The 20200-nt window shown below is 40.2% G+C and overlaps 1 protein-coding gene across 1 annotated transcript in view; it reads left to right on the top strand.

Moving 5' to 3' along the window:
- The window catches only part of LOC139754646 (uncharacterized), a 333848-nt gene that overhangs the window by 227420 nt on the left and 86228 nt on the right, over positions 1–20200 (top strand). Inside the window, exons 4-5 of the mRNA XM_071672166.1 lie at positions 16723–16839; positions 19672–19778. Of these exons, the coding sequence (XP_071528267.1) occupies positions 16723–16839; positions 19672–19778 (224 nt within the window). The remainder of the gene's footprint in view (positions 1–16722; positions 16840–19671; positions 19779–20200) is intronic.

Genomic DNA, 20200 nt, shown 5'->3' with positions numbered 1-20200 from the left:
ATGCACGACGGTACGACTCTAGTGTACGAACTTTGGGTACGACAGACGGCCCCGGACCACGACACAACACAACACGACCTAATTATTAAAGTTCAGGTAATCATACCTCAAGAATCCTACCTTCGTACTCGAAGGTCGTACCGTCGTTGAGCCTTGACTGGAGGCATCAAACGAAGCAGGTGGTGCCTGGATGCGAACCCAGGCACCAGAAGGAGTTACAAGACAGGGAATTGTGTAAAGAAGGGGAGCGATTCCCTCGGCAGCTTAAGGCAGAATGCCAAGTCCGCAGCGTTAGTAGAAACCTCTGCGTCAGCCAGCTGCGTCGTCTGCAACGAGTGTTGTAGGTTGTATGTGTGTGCGTGCGATCGTGGTGTTTGTGTGTGTGTGTGTGTAAATATTTAATGACGTTTATATACATTTCGGACAGAGTGAGTTCTACGCTGAAGAAAACTTATCCGTGGGTTTGTATGTGCAAGCGTTCCTGCCTTCCACGCGTCTTCCTTCACACTGGGTCTGTCAACACACACACCGGGCAGTAGGGTACGACTTTACCGTGAAGAGTTTAGAGTGTAAAGTACCCGTTCATTCATCTCTGGGCGCGGCTGGGGGAACTCTCCTGACGTCCGTATCTCGTTTGGCTTATTTTTGGAAGCGGCGGAGGCAGTATTTAGCGCGATATACCAGAGGGCTGTGGTTGGTCCGCGTGTAGCAAATGGCTCGCGTCTAAATATTACAAAGTCGTTCCCTGCAGGCGATTGCAGAGGTGGGACTTGAAGACCACGTGATCAAATGCGGATGTTGGACGAGTGTACTAAGTTCGTACGCACGTCCAGGGTTTTTCATGCGCATGCCCAGTACTTTCATAAGCACGTCCAGTTCTTTCACACGCACGTCCAGTGGTTTCATACGCACGCTCTCCCAGTTCTTTCATACGCACGTCCAGTACTTTCATACATACGCCCATTTTTATATACGCACGTTCAGTAATTTCGTAAGTACGTACATTTTTTTTTTTACATATATATTGGTCCAGGTGAGGGTAGTCCCTCAAAGGCCCAGTCATCTGTTCTTAAAGCTACCTCGCTAATGCGGGAAATGGCGAATAGTTTGAAAGAAAAGATATATATATATATATACGCAGGTCCATTCCCCTCTGCGTCCTGGGCGGGGCCTATTCTCCTGGTATGGAGGTGCGAGGGTTGACGGTCGGCTTTATTTATGACCTGGTATAAGGTGGCGGTCCAGGAGTAAAATTACTTTTCCCAGAAGGTAAATTGTATTCCCAGGAGAGTTAGAGGTGAGGGGTGGCGGTAGTAGCCATTAGCTTCACGACCTTATGTGCCCTTGGCTTTGACCCCGTGTGACTCTGAGTTTGACCTTTTAGTACCTTTAGAGACGGACTGCTTGTTAACGCGGCACAGTCACCCTGACTCGCGTAAGGATATGTCTGCATGACCTCGTCCCTCGCGTTAACCGCCTTGAGTACGACGATACGACCCTTGACCACGACGATACGATCCTTGACCACGACGATACGACCCTTGACTACGACGATACGACCACGACGGTACGACCCTTGACCACGACGATACGACCCCCTGAGCACGCATTTCCCCATGGGTCGTACCGTCGTGCTCAAGAGCGTTAAGTTTGACCTTTATTAAACTGACTTCACGTAAGCTTGACTTCTTCCCTCCTTAAGTTTGACCTCGTTTGTCCTCGATTTCGAAGGCAGAAGTGTGACCTTTTTTTGACTCATTGGGTCCTTAAGTTGACTCCATGCGGCCTAACATGAATCAGTATGACTTTAAGCTTTAACCAATCCGCCTTTAAGCTTCACTTAGTGTGACCTTAAGTCTGATTCGGCGTGACCTTGTACTTGACCTAGATGTAATCTTAAGCTTTGCTCTGTGTGCTCTGTTAGCTTGAATCTTTGCCCCTCTCTTAACTTGAATATGTGACCCACTGTTAGCTTGAATCTGTGCCCCACTGCTCGCTTGGATCTTTGCTGCAGTGAACTTATACTTGTAAAATGGCTCTGAAACTTATGTGACTTGGGGCTCCGTATACCTTGTATGATGACTGATCCACAGCAGCTATTTCGTGGGATCATCAGGTTGACCTTGTATGAGAATAAGCTTGATTCGTTGTGACTTTTAAGCTTGTTAGACTGATATTGAGCTTAATTTAGCGTAACCTTGAACTTGTCCCTGTTGTGCCAGTGTTTGAGAACTGTAAAGATGACGAACTGTCGCCTGACAGAACAAAAAAATGGATTCATGTACATAGAGAAGGAAATATACAAAAACTTCACGTCCTATACCAGGGCAAAACTAAGATATCCCTCTGTAGTTTGATCACCGTGACCTAAAGAAACACAAGGAATTAGCGAAGGTCTAGAGGAAGACAGCAAAGGTGGCACCAAAGTCAAGGGATCTGAGTTACAGTGAGAGGTCAGAGGTCATGAAGTTGTTCCCCACGAAAGAAAGAAAAGGTAGGGATCACGTGAACATAAACTTTAAGTTTCCCGCCCATATTGTGTATATCAACCGTGACCACTTGTTTGAAAGACAACTGTCGGACGACATATTGTGAAACTAAGCAAGAAAATTGTTAGAAAAGGCGTGAAAAAAAAAATACTTTTATAATATGGGTAGTGGATGAATGTAATAAAATAATGTCACTGTGAATGTGGATAGTATACAGAAGTTTTGACATGTATGACGGTAGAGAAGGTTCAAGACGTGGGGGAGTGAGCCTCGAGCTTACATCTTCCTCCCTGTGCACCACAAAGAGGTAATTAAAGTATGTCGTTTCACTCCTAACAAACTTACTTTGTGTTACTCTCTTGAAGTAATATGTGTGTCTGCAGTCTCACTTTTCTATAATCAGCTGTAAACACAAATGATCATTATAATTTGTTATATCTGTCTTCACCGAATCATTTTAGTCTCATGTATAGGTTGTGTATACTCATGTTTCACTGTTGTAGACTATGTTTACTTTGTTGGGATGTAGCCACTGTTCCTGTGTGGTGAAGTGACCAGGGAACAAGCAGCCAGCATTTTGATAACTCAAAAGCTTATGATGGCACTACTAGCTTATTGATAGAGAAAAAAAATCATTAAAAAAAATAAGCTTGTTGGCCCACATGCACCGTGACCTCGTTATACTAGGCGACGCAGGCTGTTGTACTGTAAATATATATCGTCCTCCATGACCCACCTTGCTTGCACTGGCTATCTTTGGGGAGGGATTTTGTGTAGCTATTACATCAGCTATTTCTGTACAAGATCCAAGAGCCTGGGTGCGTCACTTAGCGTAATAATGGAAGGCGTCTTGTACGATTGATAGCGTCAAAAGCAAGGCGCCAGCGAGGGAAGAGGAGTCTGTTGGCCAGTGGAGGAAGGCCCTCCCCTGGCTTGGTGGGGTAGGGTCGGGAAAGCTCGCGTGATTCAGCCTCTACTCAGCTCGGGGACCCCGCTATTTGCAGTGAAACAAATCATGATACATGGAAAATGTCTACAATTTCAGTGATCGCTCCAGTTACCTGTTTTTCCTAATACAGTAGAAGCTATGAAGTTTTTAAAGTGAGAAACGTATATGTGTACATTATGTTCACTCGTGTTGATGCAAGGGAGCGTTCGTACAACGTGTATCTAATGTTTAGACATGAACCACTTTTACTGAAGTAAATTATTTTGATGTTATTATTCTATGACAAAAAAAAAAAAAGATCGGTTTAGGCATTTGTTGTTTGATCAGTACAAAGTATAAGCTAATATCTGATTCAGGATTTAACAAAGCCAAGAGATTTCTAAGAGAATAGGACTGGTTAAGTATAGGACTATCATTATGGACCAAAAAGAGATCAGTAACGTTGGTATTGTGGGGTCAGAAGCATATGCTTAAGAGTGCCACTCAGGAGAATTTGACACTGCTGGGAAGAATGTGATGGATAGACTGATGAGAAACAATAATGGGAATTGCATCGAGAATGACAACTTTTAATACATTTCATATCAGAGGCGGAGTGACGGACGATGTTTTGGTATGTAGTCGTCTTTTAAACCGAAGAGAATTCGCGGAAATAACCAGAAAAGAAATCGCATGATTCCTCAGTTTCCATGAAAGAACAGGGAAAGTGAACAAGTTCCTGGTTGTGTTCATCGCGATTGATATTTTGTGTACTCAAAAGAATATTCCCCACACATGATGCATACTTCTCTCGAATATATTTACAAAAATATTCACAACGTATGTTGTATTCTTTCTTCTGATTTACGTATAAGAATATTTCCCACACATGGTTTATACCTCCTGATATATTTACAAGAATATTTCCCACACATGGTTTATACCTCCTGATATATTTACAAGAATATTTCCCACACATGGTTTATACCTCCTAATATATTTACAAGAATATTCTCCATACGAAGTATGCTTCCCTCTTATCCATTTACAAGAATATTCCCCACATTTGGTGTATGCTTCCTTTTATTTACAAGAATATTCCTCATATTTGGTGTGTTTCTTTTTACTAACAAGAATATTCCTTATACTTGATCTGTGAAACCTAAGATATTGATAAGATAAAGCCCCACACATGGTTTATACTTTCTCCTTATTGTATGTACAAGAATATTCCCCACATTGTGTATGCTTCCTTTTTATATATTGACTAGAATATTCCCCACGCGAGGTATGCTTCCTTCTAACATATTTACAAGAATATTCATCACATGGTGTATACTTCCCTCTAGTATACTTACTGGAATGTTCCCCACACATGGTGTATGCTTAACCCTAATATATTTACAAGAATATTCCTCACTGCAGAAGCTGGTGACTGAGTTTGGTAAAGTGTGTGAAAGAGGAAAGTTAAGAGTAAATGTGAATAAGAGCAAGGTTATTAGGTACAGTAGGGTTGAGGGTCAAGTCAATCGGGAGGTAAGTTTGAATGGAGAAGAGCTGGAGGAAGTAAAGTGTTTTAGATATCTGGGAGTGGATCTGGCAGCGGATGGAACCATGGAAGCGCAAGTGAATCATAGGGTGGGGGAGGGGGCGAAAATTCTGGAAGCGTTGAAGAATGTGTGGAAGTCGAGAACATTATCTCGGAAAGCAAAAATAGGTATGTTTGAAGGAATAGTGGTCCAACAATGTTGTATGGTTGCGAGGCGTGGGCTATGGATAGAGTTGTGCGCAGGAGGGTGGATGTGCTGGAAATGAGATGTTTGAGGACAATATGTGGTGTGAGGTGGTTTGATCGAGTAAGTAATGTAAGGGTAAGAGAGATGTGTGGAAATAAAAAGAGTGTGGTTGAGAGAGCAGAAGAGGGTGTTTTGAAATGGTTTGGTCACATGGAGAGAATGAGTGAGGAAAGATTGACAGAGAGGATATATGTGTCAGAGGTGGAGGGAACGAGAAGTGGGAGACCAAATTGGAGGTGGAAAGATGGAGTGAAAAAGGTTTTGAGTGATCGGGGCCTAAACATGCAGGAGGGTGAAAGGCGTGCAAGGAATAGAGTGAATTGGAACGATGTGGTATACCGGGGTCGACGTGCTGTCAATGGATTGAACCAGGGCATGTGAAGCGTCTGGGGTAAACCATGGAAAGTTCTGTGGGGCCTGGATGTGGAAAGGGAGCTGTGGTTTCGGTGCATTATTACATGACAGCTAGAGACTGAGTGTGAACGAATGAGGCCTTTGGTGTCTTTTCCTAGCGCTACCTCGCACACATGAGGGGGGAGGGGGATGTTATTCCATGTATGGTGGGGTGGCGATGGGAACAAATAAAGGCAGACAGTATGAATTATGTACATGTGTATATATATATGTATGTCTGTGTGTGTATATATATATGTGTACATTGAGATGTATAGGTATGTATATTTGCGTGTGTGGACGTGTATGTATATACATGTGTATGTGGGTGGGTTGGGCCATTCTTTCGTCTGTTTCCTTGCGCTACCTCGCTAACGCGGGAGACAGCGACAAAGCAAAATGAATAAATGAAATACATTCCTCACACATGTATACTCCCCTCTAATACATTTATAGAAATATTCCTCACACATGGCGTATACTTCATTCTGGTCATACGGATTCTCTCGGGATTTTAGCGCAAAAATCATGACTATTTATCGTGCCTCTCCTTGAAGGTCAGGGGACTGCCTCCGTTTCCTGTCACTTGTGTTATATTTCATTATTTAAACGAGGAAACTGACGTCTTTTTCAAGTTATATAAAAGATATACAGCGTTCATTTCAATATATGTGTGTGTATATATATATATATATATATATATATATATATATATATATATATATATATATATATATGTATATATATATATATATATATATATATATATATATATATATATATATATATATATATATATTATTATTATTATTATTATTATTATTATTATTACTATTTTGCTTTGTCGCTGTCTCCCGCGTTTGCGAGGTAGCGCAAGGAAACAGACGAAAGAAATGGCCCAACCCACCCCCATACACATGTATATACATACACGTCCACACACGTAAATGTACATACCTATACATCTTAATGTACACATATGTATACACACAGACATATACATATATACACATGTACATGATTCATACTGTCTGCCTTTATTCATTCCCATCGCCACCTCGCCGCACATGGAATAACATCCCCCTCCCCCATCATGTGTGCGAGGTAGCGCTAGGAAAAGACAACAAAGGCCCCATTCGTTCACACTCAGTCTCTAGCTGTCATGTAATAATGCCCGAAACCCCAGCTCCCTTTCCACATCCAGGCCCCACAGAACTTTCCATGGTTTACCCCAGACGCTTCACATGCCCTGATTCAATCCATTGACAGCACGTCGACCCCGGTATACCACATCGATCCAATTCACTCTATTCCTTGCCCGCCTTTCACCCTCCTGCATGTTTAGGCCCCGATCACTCAAAATCTTTTTCACTCCATCTTTCCACCTCCTATTTGGTCTCCCACTTCTCGTTCCCTCCACCTCCGACACATATATCCTCTTGGTCAATCTTTCCTCACTCATTCTCTCCATGTGCCCAAACCATTTCAAAACACCCTCTTCTGCTCTCTCAACCACGCTCTTTTTATTTCCACACATCTCCCTTACCCTTACATTACTTACTCGATCAAACCACCTCACACCACATATTGTCCTCAAACATCTCATTTCCAGCACATCCACCCTCCTGTGCACAACTCTATCCATAGCCCACGCCTCGCAACCATACAGCATTGTTGGAACCACTATTCCTTCAAACATACCCATTTTTGCTTTCCGAGATAATGTTCTCGACTTCCACACATTCTTCAAGGCTCCCGGGATTTTCGCTCCCTCCCCCACCCTATGATTCACTTCCGCTTCCATGGTCCCATCCGCTGCCAGATCCACTCCCAGATATCTAAAACACTTTACTTCCTCCAGTTTTTCTCCATTCAAATTTACCTCCCAATTGACTTGACCCTCAACCCTACTGTACCTAATAACCTTGCTCTTATTCACATTTACTCTTAACTTTCTTCTTTCACACACTTTACCAGCTTCTGCAGTTTCTCACATGAATCAGCCACCAGCGTTGTATCATCAGCGAACAACAACTGACTCACTTCCCAAGCTCTCTCATCCCCAACAGACTGCATACTTGCCCCTCTTTCCAAAACTCTTGCATTCACCTCCCTAACAACCCCATCCATAAACAAATTAAACAACCATGGAGACATCACACAACCCTGCCGCAAACCTACATTCACTGAGAACCAATCACTTTCCTCTCTTCCTACACGTACACATGCCTTACATCCTCGATAAAAACTTTTCACTGCTTCTAACAACTTGCCTCCCACACCATATATTCTTAGTACCTTCCACAGAGCATCTCTATCAACTCTATCATATGCCTTCTCCAGATCCATAAGTGCTACATACAAATCCATTTGCTTTTCTAAGTATTTCTCACATACATTCTTCAAAGCAAACACCTGATCCACACATCCTCTACCACTTCTGAAACCACACTGCTCTTCCCCAATCTGATGCTCTGTACATGCCTTCACCCTCTCAGTCAATACTCTCCCATATAATTTACCAGGAATACTCAACAAACTTATACCTCTGTAATTTGAGCACTCACTCTTATCCTCTTTGCCTTTGTACAATGGCACTATGCAAGCAGTTCGCCAATCCTCAGGCACCTCACCATGAATCATACATACATTAAATAACCTTACCAACCAGTCAGCAATACAGTCACCCCCTTTTTTAATATATATATATATATATATATATATATATATATATATATATATATATATATATATATGTAACCCGCTGCTGGTCTCTGACACATTACATTGACGTCGCCCATTTTGGGCGGGAAGCCCTAATCTTCGCCAGTCGGAACAATATCTCCCAGGAATAAAATTATAGGCACAAGTCAGATTAAGATAACCCAGTTTGATGGTCAAAGAGAGAAAGCCCTTGTGCACAGTGAGATACAGGTACTTGGAAGCAGCTTTAGAGATTAACAAAATATATTATGGTTTCATGTTTAAGTCGTGTATGTCCAGAATACACGCGATGAAAATGTTTACTTTTACTTATGAGGCAGTTCCACAAATTTCGCTAATTGCTTTTTAATATACTGACGTGAAGTCCACAGAATTTTCCGTGGCTTGCCTGCGAATGATAGGCACCGGTTTCAGTAGATTATATATAACGAGGCAGTTCGACTTTGACGCTATTTCGCTTAGGCTGGAAAAGCAATAAGATTTGGAAAGATATTAAGATCATGTCATTCCAGCTCTAATATTATGGCATTTAGGAAGCTTGGCAGGTTATCTATATAGTCTCAGTATTTTTCTTTTTTTTTCATTATGCAGATAGGAATTGAGAATTGGATTGAGAATATCACTGCAGGCAAGATAAACGATGATGTATTAGATGTTGAATAAGTATATTCTGGTGGGATTGAGATTCGTACTAGCCGCGCTGAGTTTGGTAAGATGTTGAGCCTCACATGATATACTCTCATAATATTCATCAAAAAGAACGGTTACCATCACCAGGATAAGTCTTCAGAGAGATAAGTTATCAGACGCTGGAATTAACGGGTAATTTCGTAATGTAATTAAGCGGGCTTCAGCCACCTCATTCTTCCAGATTTCATGTAAACATCTTCGAAAAGAATATTTTTGAAATTGAATTTTTATGAATCTCAAATTTGTGGTATACTTGAAATGATTGATCGGGGGCCATTCTCTATTCTCAGTCCAGGGTTCGTTGATATAAGTGTTCCAGGAGGCTATTACGACCACGTAGCCTTTACAGCCTCGCTGCTCATCAAAGTTTCAGTGCATATTGATCTGACTGTAAACACGGTTGTGAATTGATTACACTCTGTGCCGTACATTCTCCCGGTACGCTTACATGAAGAGGATAGTTAATCACAAATACTTCGGTAGATCCAAATATTTTCAGCAAGCTTTTTAAAGTTGCCTTCAAAGATTCGTTTACAACAGAAAATATCTTTAAGTCTGTTATATGACCTTTTCCCCTTTTTTTTTTTTTTTGCTATAGTCTGTCGCTACACTCGTCATATAATAGTATTATGAGGGTGAAATTATGCCATGATCTAGGAGGAAGGAAAGAAGGTTCCACACTGGCCATCTGGCATGAGAGGGTATCATTTGTCACTGACGCAGAATCTCTCTCTCACTAATTCTGATATATTTTCACTTATTCGGTATTCATTTGCTTTTTATTATACTTTTTATTAGCGGATATTAATCCATCTCTTTTATTTCGTGACAAATTAGGTTGCAGTATCGTCTGGGGAACACGAATCAAGGTAACAGTAGGATACAGTGTGGCAACTCTCATTCCTCCTGCTGTCTGATAGGCTACGTGGCGTGTGCAATCTAAGCCTTTCATTTGGTAATATATGTGGCTGCCTGTTCTCATCTCATTTGTCTCCTCAAAACTGACCCTAAGGATCTTTTATTCATGTTACGAAAGTATAACTGAGGAGAAATAGGCGCTTGGATTAACGTATATGATGAATTAAGAGATAATTTTCGTAAACTGAAGACTGTCTACCATCCCTGACAAGGAGGAATTATATCGATCAGCCAGAGCTTTGTATGTTATCCCAGTGGCACAGGAGAAGCCACGGCCCTGTAGTGCCACGTCATAAGCGATGGTGCAGCTGCTGCTGCTGCTGCTGCTGTTGTTGGGTTTAACGGCCAGCGACCCATGAGGAAGGTCATTAGGTCTGCAACCCTTCTTGTCGTTATAAGCTCATGTTTAAAGTACCTACTTGTCCTATTTTGAAATAGTCATAAATTAAATCTAAAAGATAGATAAGTTAAATGGTTTGAAGCAGGAATTTGAATTGAAGAGACAAACATGTTCGAACATTGATAGATTTTTTTTTTTTTTTAAACGCTACATGATACATGAATTATTTTTATATATCCTATTGTAAATCACATCATCCTGATCAGTTTCGTCTCTTGAAAGAAAGAATTTACACAGTTGCGCCCAGACATTCATCCGTCTTGGAGCCGTAGGTGTAGATGTGAGTAGAATCATAAAATATTCAGTTAATTCAGTTGATTCCCTAAATCGCTGGTGGACCTTCTCCTCCTCCGGCGTATTACGTTTGTCGGAGGGAAGTCAGTCGATGAGACGGATGTTTAATGGTTCCCGAGGCGCTATCTTTTTCGTCGCCAGTTGATCAGCGTATATCTACACCCATGCCTTCCCGTACCCGTAGGAGGTGAAGTCTGACGGGCAGGGGTGCAGCTCCCCAGATAACTAGGAGGTATGCTGTGTGATGGAAGACTGAGCACCAAGCAGGGTGGGGTCATGTTCTTTTTCCCGGCCGTCGTAGTACCGTACATAAAATTTAGCTGCTTTCGGCGAAATCGGAGGGAAGGTACATTTGCTTCCACTTACATTCTAGTGATTTTCGTGCATGCTACAGCACCAAGACACATTATTAGACATTTGTTTGAAATTATGTCCAGCCTCCTCAAGGTGTACTCGCTCCCTGAAGCACATATCTGTGGGCCATTGTCTAATTTTAACCTAATCAGGACTTATACGCCATTAATAAGATTGTATGTCGGCACCCCGCTGGCTATTGAATATTATAGGATATTTAGTTTTATTAAAACTTTTTCACGAAATGGTGAATCTGTGTTTTCCAGTGAAGTCTTTTCTCGAAGTGTAAACCCAAACATTTTACTAAATTTTCATAAGATATCGGATGGTTTTCTAAAGTTATTTGTAAATTAGGGATTTTTTGTTTTTTGGTAAGAATTCCACCGATACTTTTAGCAGGTGAACAGACAAAACCCCGCTGTAAGGCCCATTGTTTGGAGGGATCTAAGAACGTCTTGAATCTTACCAGCCGAACACTGTGCATTTCTGGCTGAGTGCCACACAGCACAGTCGTTGCCAAACAGTGACACTGTATTTAAGGTTTCTAGGGACGGATGCCGGTGAGGGAATATCATGATCATAAAAGAGTTGGGCGTAGCACACTTCCTTGTGGCACTCTGTTTTCCTGCACGAAAGTGCCGGATGTAACGTTTGGGGATGTAAGTTTTGACAGCAACAGTTGTATCAGTTGTTGAATTATGGATAAAAGTTAGCAGATTACCGCTTAATCCTAGAAAATGCAGTTTCGGATGGACCCCAGTTCCCCAAGTCATGTCATAGGCCTTTTTTTTTTTTTTTTTAATAATCAGAATCGGTGTACTTAGATTTTTTGAGGACTTTTAAGATTCATTTTCTGTAGTTACAGAATCCACGTTGCTGCACATTTACCAGATTTCTTGCCACTCCAAGGAAAAGAAGCCTTTTGTTTACTATTTCCTCCATGACGTAGCATAAGCAGTTATATATAGTCAGCGTAGTAGGTCGAAACGAATCTGGGGGTCGTGGGACGTCCTCTCTCACGGGGTGGGGACGATATGGGCTGAGCGCCATGCCTTCGGAAAATACTGGTAGGTCCAGATATCATTAATAACATTCAGTAACGTAGATGAATTGTATTTTGCCAAGTTTTGGATGGTGATGGGATAGGTTATCTTAGATGGTCCGGGAAATGCGACTGTACAGGATTTTACGGCAAGTTGTTAATACCTACTATGAATTCTTTTTTATTGTACTTTATCCAAGGTTCTTCTGTAACAAAACCAATATTGTTATGTTCGGTTAACTGCTTGTGGGGTTAAAACCGATGGTCATAGTTGCCTGAACTGCTGGCACTTGATAAAGGTTGGCCGATATTATTAGCTATGTCCAGTGGTGTTGTCTATGGAATGATTATGTATGATTAGTTGGGAGTGTGTCTTGGCGTCTATATTTTGTGTCAGTTCTGTTGATTGTGGACCAAACCTCGGATGAAGTGATTCATGGTGGATACATAGCTGTGCTAAAAATCTTTTTGTTTTTCTTATAGCTCTCCTTGCTTAGGCTCTCGCTTCTTTGTATGTGATGGGATTGTTTTTGAGAAGCTCCTTTACCTGTTACTGTGTTCTCTCAGCGCTTTGCGGCAGTCTGTGTGCTTTGCGCTGTTTGCTGTCTTGCCAATAGATGCGTCGTCGGCCTTCAAAACTGTTTATATATATATATACATATATATATATATATATATATATATATATATATATATATATATATATATATATGTGTTATTCGTTATACTTAATCGCCGTCTCCTGCGTTAGCGAGGTAGCGCAAGGAAACAGACGAGGAATGGCCCAACCCACCCACATGCACATGTATATACATAAACGCCCACATACTCGCATATACATACATACACATTTCAACGTATACATACATATACATACACAGACATATACATATATACGTATGTAATTATTCGTACTTGCTGCCTTCATCCATTGTCGTCGCCACCCCGCCACACATGAAATAGCTCCAGCGAGGTAGCGCTAGGAAAAGACAAAAAAGGCCACATTCGTTCACACTCACTCTCTAGCTGTCATGTGTAATGCACCGAAACCGCAGCTCCCTTTCCACATCCAGGCCCCACAGAACTTTCCATGGTTTACCCCAGACGCTTCACATGCCCTAGTTCAATCCATTGACAGCACGTCGACCCCGGTATACCACATCGTTCAAATTCACTCAATTTCCTTGCACGCCTCTCACTCTCCTGTATGTTCAGGCCCCGATCGCAGAAAATCTTTTTCACTCCATCCTTCCACCTCCAATTTGGTCTCCAGCTTCTCCTTGTTCCCTTCACCTCTGACACATATATCCGCTTTGTCAATCTTTCCTCACTCATTCTCTCCATGTGACCAAACCATTTCAACACACCCTCTTCTGCTCTCTCAACCACACTCTTTTCATTACCACACATCTCTTTTACCCTTTCATTCCTTACTCGATCAAACCACCTCACACCACATATTGTCCTCAAACATCTCATTTCCAACACATCCACCCTCCTCCGCACAAGCCTATCTATCTGTCTATCTATCTATCTATCTATCTATCTATCTATCTATCTATCTATCTATATATATATATATATATATATATATATATATATATATATATATATATATGTATATATATCTTTTTCTTTCATACTATTCGCCATTTCCCGCGTTAGCAAGGTAGCGTTAAGAACAGAGGACTGCGCCTCTGAGGGAATATCCTCACCTGGCCTCGTTCTCTGTTCCTTCTTTTGGAAAATTAAAAAAAAAATAATGAGAGGGGAGGATTTCCAGCCCCCCGCTCCCTCCCCTTTTTAGCCGCCTTCTGCGATACGCAGGGAATACGTGGGAAGTATTCTTTCTCCCCTATCCCCAGGGATAATATATATATATATATATATATATATATATATATATATATATATATATATATATATATATATATATATATATATATATCCTTCCCAAGAAAAATATTCACCATATCCCGTGTGAGCAAGGTAGCATCAAGAACAGATGACAGAGCTCTCATTATCCTCTCCAGATATGTCTAGGTTGGTGTTCCCTGCGAATGACGCCCAGTCTGCTTTCCTCAACTTAGGTTCGTGATGTGGTGGCACGTGTAGGAAATGCAGATTGGTAGGTGGTCTGTTCCTACGATGTCGTCAAATGTACCCCATTCGGTGTCAGTATGTGAGGAGAACACGTTGACAGATCTATCGCCGACGCATAGCCTGTCCGATCGTCTATACCAGCCGCACTTCCATCGTTCAGAAGAGAGAGAGAGAGAGAGAGAGAGAGAGAGATTCGAATTTAGATCTATAGACTTCCTCACTGACGCTGATGGTAAACGTTGAAGGTTCCTAGAATTCACTTTTGGGGGGTAATTGATCGAATCGTGAGTTAAGTTCATCACCATGCAGTGCGCTGGCGCCAGGACTACATACAAAGCAAAATGACATTGAATTTTACTCTACATGCGACGGCTTCTGGAGTAGTATTCAAAGTAACTTTTGTCTGGGCTCAAACTATTATGATCGCCATCCCTTTCATATAAAGCTTCTAGTATTACCCATTCCTGGATATGTCTGACAAGCAACAGATGGCCTGTATTGTGCGAGAAGCACAGATGGTGGAGCGCGTTTATTCCAAAGACTTCCCAGGGTGAGCTTTCCCGGACTCTGGCGCGGTGGCACCATTTGTGTATGGCTCAGATTTCATCATGCTACTTGTCTGTCTGTCTGTATGATGGAGCCGGAGGCACCACCACATGCCTTTAAGTACGCCCTTTGTTCATATTTTGTTCATTACTTTTTTTTTCGTAGTTTGGTTAAATCTAACTTGCTTTTCTTCCCTTTTCTTTTCTTTTTTTTTCAGTTACGTGGTGAGAACCCGTAGCTTTAACGTAGGTTGATGTCCTTGGTCTCGTGTTGATAGTTCAAGGTCAGGCAAGGAATCGTGACGTGACATTTTCATCATCACCATCATCATCATCATCATAATCATCATTTTCATCATCATCATAATCATCATTTTCATCATCATTATCATCATCATCATTATCATCATCACCACCATTCATCATCATATCATCATATCATCACACATTATCATCATCATCATTCATCATCATTATCATCATCATCATTATCATCATCACCACATCATTATCATCATATCATTATCATCATCATCATCACCACCATTGTCATCATCATTATCACCATCATCATTATCATCACCACCATTATTATTATCATTATCACCATCATCATTATTATTATCATTATCACCACCATCATTACATCATTTTCATTATCATCGTCATTATCATCATTATTATCACCATCATCATTATCATCATCACCAATATCATCATCATCGTCATCATTATCATCATCATCATCATTAGCATCATCATCATCATCATCATCATCATCAGGAGTGTCGGTGTTGTCTGCTACAGGAGGAAGGTCGGTCTGGCATTCTTGGTCACATATCTGAGGGTTTCTTTTTCAACGCATCAGCATAGGATGTGTTGGGCTGTGGTGTCATCAGGGGGGCCCGAACCCTCGTCCTTGCTTCTGCATTGGAAATGTATTCGTTTGCCGTGACTGTGCAGATCTGCCTCTCCTTCAACGACCGAGGGCACTTGTGTGTAGAACTAGGGTGATCATCCTCGCTGTTAGCTCGTAACTTGCATCATGTGACTGACTACACCTCCCTGAATCTATTTATTATTATTATCATTATTCTTATTATTATTGTTATTATTATTATTATTATTATTATTATTATTATTATTATTGTATTATTTGTTCTTTAGGGCTTCAAATCAAGAACATTATGAACAGACATCGTATTTCTTCATTTCCTGCGCAGAAGAGATAATAATGTTCCACGCTGTTCTTCAGCAGTGATTCACTTCTTAAAGATTTATATGTCACATTCCTGCAGATGTCATCATTGTGTCTGGGTTGGCCTTTCTGCTTGGCCTCCAGTGTATTTTTTCCTTAACCACTGGAGTACCGTACAACATTGAGTACAGACAGTACAGTTTTATTTACTTGTGATGTGTAACCGTTTCAATGTTGCCACCTTCATCATTCGCAGATGGTTGTAACCGTTTCAATGTTACCACCTTCATCATTGGCAGATGGTCATTCGCTGTCACTTTTTTTTATCACTATTCTGATGCTCATTCTTTTCTTCACAGTTCCTCTGCACACCCACTTCGTCATTATTCCTTATTCATTCCAGTTATCATTTGGTTGTATTATTTTCCCATTACGTCATTACATCTGTGCGTTTGTATCTTAATCCTTCTAATTCTACGTAGTTCGTGAATGTGATCCTTTCATTGGCATTTTCTTTATCTTTTTTTATCAACACTGCTTGTATATCATCACAGTAACCATATGCTCTCTTTACCTCCATACTCTCGTCTGAATTCATCCCATTACACTTTCTGTAGCATTTTCGATGATAATTGTAAATGGAAGTACAACTCGTGTTGATACAAATATAAAGTAGGATATAACTGCATTATTGCGGTTATAAATGCCCTATCTTTCTGGTTATTTACGTGTTGTAGTTATGGTATAAATGCTATCCTTATGTTATAATTACAGTATTACCAAAGATGCAGCATTACTCTTATATGTTATGATGGTTATTCTATTATATGGGTTATTTTCACTTGCAGGTGTACCGGGAACTGGGGCGAGAGGTGGAGGAGGCGACACTGTACGGTTACAACGCCTGCATGCTGGCGTACGGCCAGTCCGGCTCCGGGAAAACCTACACCATCCTCGGCCAGAAGGTACGGAGCAGGTTGAGGAGCGGAGGAGGCGTGCGTGTGACCCGCGCTCATGTGCAGTGTGGGTGTCGCTTGTTTGGCTGGCGGGAATGAATGACATTTTACCCGGCCGGGTGTAGTGGGTAATGTGCCATAAAGGTCGCTTTATATGATGGCTGCGATAAAGGTCAAGTGGTCTAGATGAAGGTGGTGTTTGTAGTGCTTTTCAACGGTCGTTTGAAGATGGAGGCTAATGTTATTTTTATATGGTTATATGAGTTGTTATTTAGTATTTAAATGTGGTTCCATGGAAGTGGCTGGGGCGGTTTTTTTCTGTATATTAAGAGATTACCATGAAAAAGGTGAGTACATGATAAACAAGGAAGAGGAGAAGTAAAACTCATTAAGCAAGAGAGAACTCTACATTCAGGGCCAGTTCTTCCTATACGCTGAGTTTTGGGCCAAAATTATCCATTTTATTTCAGTCATAACTGTCGCCTTCACAGAGGCATCATCAAGAATCTACAGTAGAGAAAAATCGTCACAAAACTTGGATATAAGATGTAAAACGTGAACTACATGTATGTAAGAAAGAAACTCGGAAAAACCCAGAGTACATATAACACAATAAGTAAGGGAAAACAGTATAAGCGATACAGATTAACAGTGTCACGACGGATAGTGAGTTACAATCTAATGGTAGAATATTATTGAGAAAGAGAACGTAAATAAGATTTAATAAATCAAATATCTGCGTAAGCTAAATCACTTAGAATATGCTGTGTAATGATATCGAGTTTCAGATCTTTTATCATGGGAGAAGTGACATGAACAAATCCAGAACAAGAACGAAAAATATAAGAGATTTAAATGTAGTTTCGTCTGATAACCTTACCTTCAGTTAGCCCAAGAGATCAACTGTACCATACTTAGAAATGTCTGGCTGGGTTTAGCAGACATCTAAGAAAAGAGACTAAACATCATTTTATTTCAAAGTACTTAGTTTCTCAAGCTTATTTTTTTTGTCTTGATATTAAGAAATGTGTCAAGATCATATATATAGCAACCTAACTCTGTCAAAAGTCAAAGCTGGTGGGGACTGAAAGCACTAAAATGTACATTGTGAGTGCAGGCAGGAGTAATATCGTAGTTTGTTACATGAAATCTTGGAAAGCACAGTTTCCGTCATGTACTATTGAAAATTATTGCCTGTTTGCATATCAGGAAAAACGTAAATTTCACCTCTGAAATTAGAAGATACATATATACCAGAGAGAATGGTGTTGTAATCGTTTGGAATCTGAAGAAACTCACTCAACTTTTGCCTGCTAGTATAAAAAAAAAAGATACCATAGACTGCTAAGGAAGAACTTCAATAATTCACCGTGTAGATAGCTACAAGGTGTGACCTGGAGGCCTGTGGCCTCAAACAGTCTTCCCAAATAAGTAGCATAGTGTGAGCTGTAGGTGGCAGTTAAGCTCTAGGCTTTAAAGGGATAGAAGAGTCTTCCAAAGCAACGAAACTTGCGTATTAAGTAAGGGGATGTGATTTTCTAAAACGGCTTGATGAAAGGGAATAACGTCCACGATCCCTCAGAATTGTTTAAACGCAAATATGGTTGGTGTTTGTGGAACTTACGGAGGAAGACATAACGTGGTTAGTATTTGTGTTTCTCAGTAGTAAATGAAGGATGTGTATCTGTACATTAATACAGAAAGGTACTTATGAAAGGATAAACCAATTATTGAATAGTGTACTGAAATATTTCGAGGAAAAAAATATGAGACCTCAACAAAGGTTAGACTAAAATTGATCGCTGTGATAAGTTGTATAGAAAAAAAAGTGGTTAAGCTTTATGTTATGACAAATAGGAATATATTTCCAGATGTTAACCGATCTTTCTTGCTAGAAAAAATTTCATGTAAAGAATGAATATTATGTTTGTTCACGTACGTGTATGCATATGTTGAACTCAAGGTTTTATGTTCGTTCGTACGTATGTTGTTCGTAGTATTCCTGACACTTTGTAGGGCGAGGCTTCTCTGTTGAACTGCAATTTTGGCAGTCTAACAAATTACCAATTACGTATGTCGTTATACTTTGTATGGCCATATTTCTTGGTGAGGACTTGACCATATTATCGACACGGCTTAAATTTATTTCTTTGTAGTGTAGCTTACCATTTCTAAGTTTCTCTGTTCTTGGGATTGTGTCAGGTTGGCATGATGTAAATGTTAACTTCTGTGTTTGACAGCCAAAACCTTAATAATATATCACCAACTCAACCATGGTACATAATTTAGATGAGATTGTGTTGGAGATCGGATGATTTCCCTGTCATTATTTGGATTCAGAAGTAGTGACCATGAGAGCATAAGATATAAGTAGCAGTATTACACTTTACTTTCAGATATAAGTAGCAGTATTACACTTTACTTTCAGATATAAGTAGCAATATTACTCTTTACTTTCAGATGTAAGTAGCAATATTACACTTTACTTTCAGATATAAGTAGCAATATTCCTCTTTGCTTTCAGATATAATTAGCAATATTACACTTTCAGATATAAGTAGCAATATTACACTTTACTTTTAGATATAAGTAGCAATATTACACTTTACTTTCAGATATAAGTAGCAATATTCCTCTTTGCTTTCAGATATGATTAGCAATATTACACTTTCAGATATAAGTAGCAATATTACACTTTACTTTTAGATATAAGTAGCAATATTACACTTTACTTTCAGATATAAGTAGCAATATTACACTTTGCTTTTAGATATAAGTAGCAATATTACACTTTACTTTTAGATATAAGTAGCAATATTACACTTTACCTTCATTGTACAGGAAGCTCCGGGGTTGGCGCCACGGATCTGCCAGGGTTTACTGACGCGGCTACAGAAGAGGTACAGCCCTGATGATTTGTGTGCCCAGGACTTCTCTCTGACCCTGAGGTATGTGGCGTAAAATAACTTAGTTTATGCTTTGGTAAATAACTTTTCATTGGTTTTCATCCCACTGTTTACAAATATTTTACAATCTTAAGTGATGAATACCTATATTCAGTGCTGCTTTTGCTTTTCTTTTTGTCCGTCAGTAACAAATCAGACAGAACTGGCGAGTAATCTTTAATCAGGTGCAGGTGCGAAATATCATATGTTAATCATGAGTAAATGTTTATTCAGGTGCAGTTACAAGAATCGTCATGGTATGTTAATTATGAAATGCTCAAAGATGTGATATTAGTTACCGTTAAGGCTCATTGTATTTTGAAAAAAAAATTCCAGTTTTTTTTTGCTTGTTCACGTTTCCAGGTATTTCATGAAATATTGAAGCCTATAACTGCGACAAAAAAAAAAAATGCAAAATATAACAT

This window comes from Panulirus ornatus, chromosome 17, assembly GCF_036320965.1.
Source record: "Panulirus ornatus isolate Po-2019 chromosome 17, ASM3632096v1, whole genome shotgun sequence".
Classification (NCBI taxonomy): Eukaryota; Metazoa; Arthropoda; class Malacostraca; order Decapoda; family Palinuridae; genus Panulirus; species Panulirus ornatus.
Note: the sequence above shows the minus strand (reverse complement) of the source record. Positions and strands in the feature narration are given on the sequence as shown.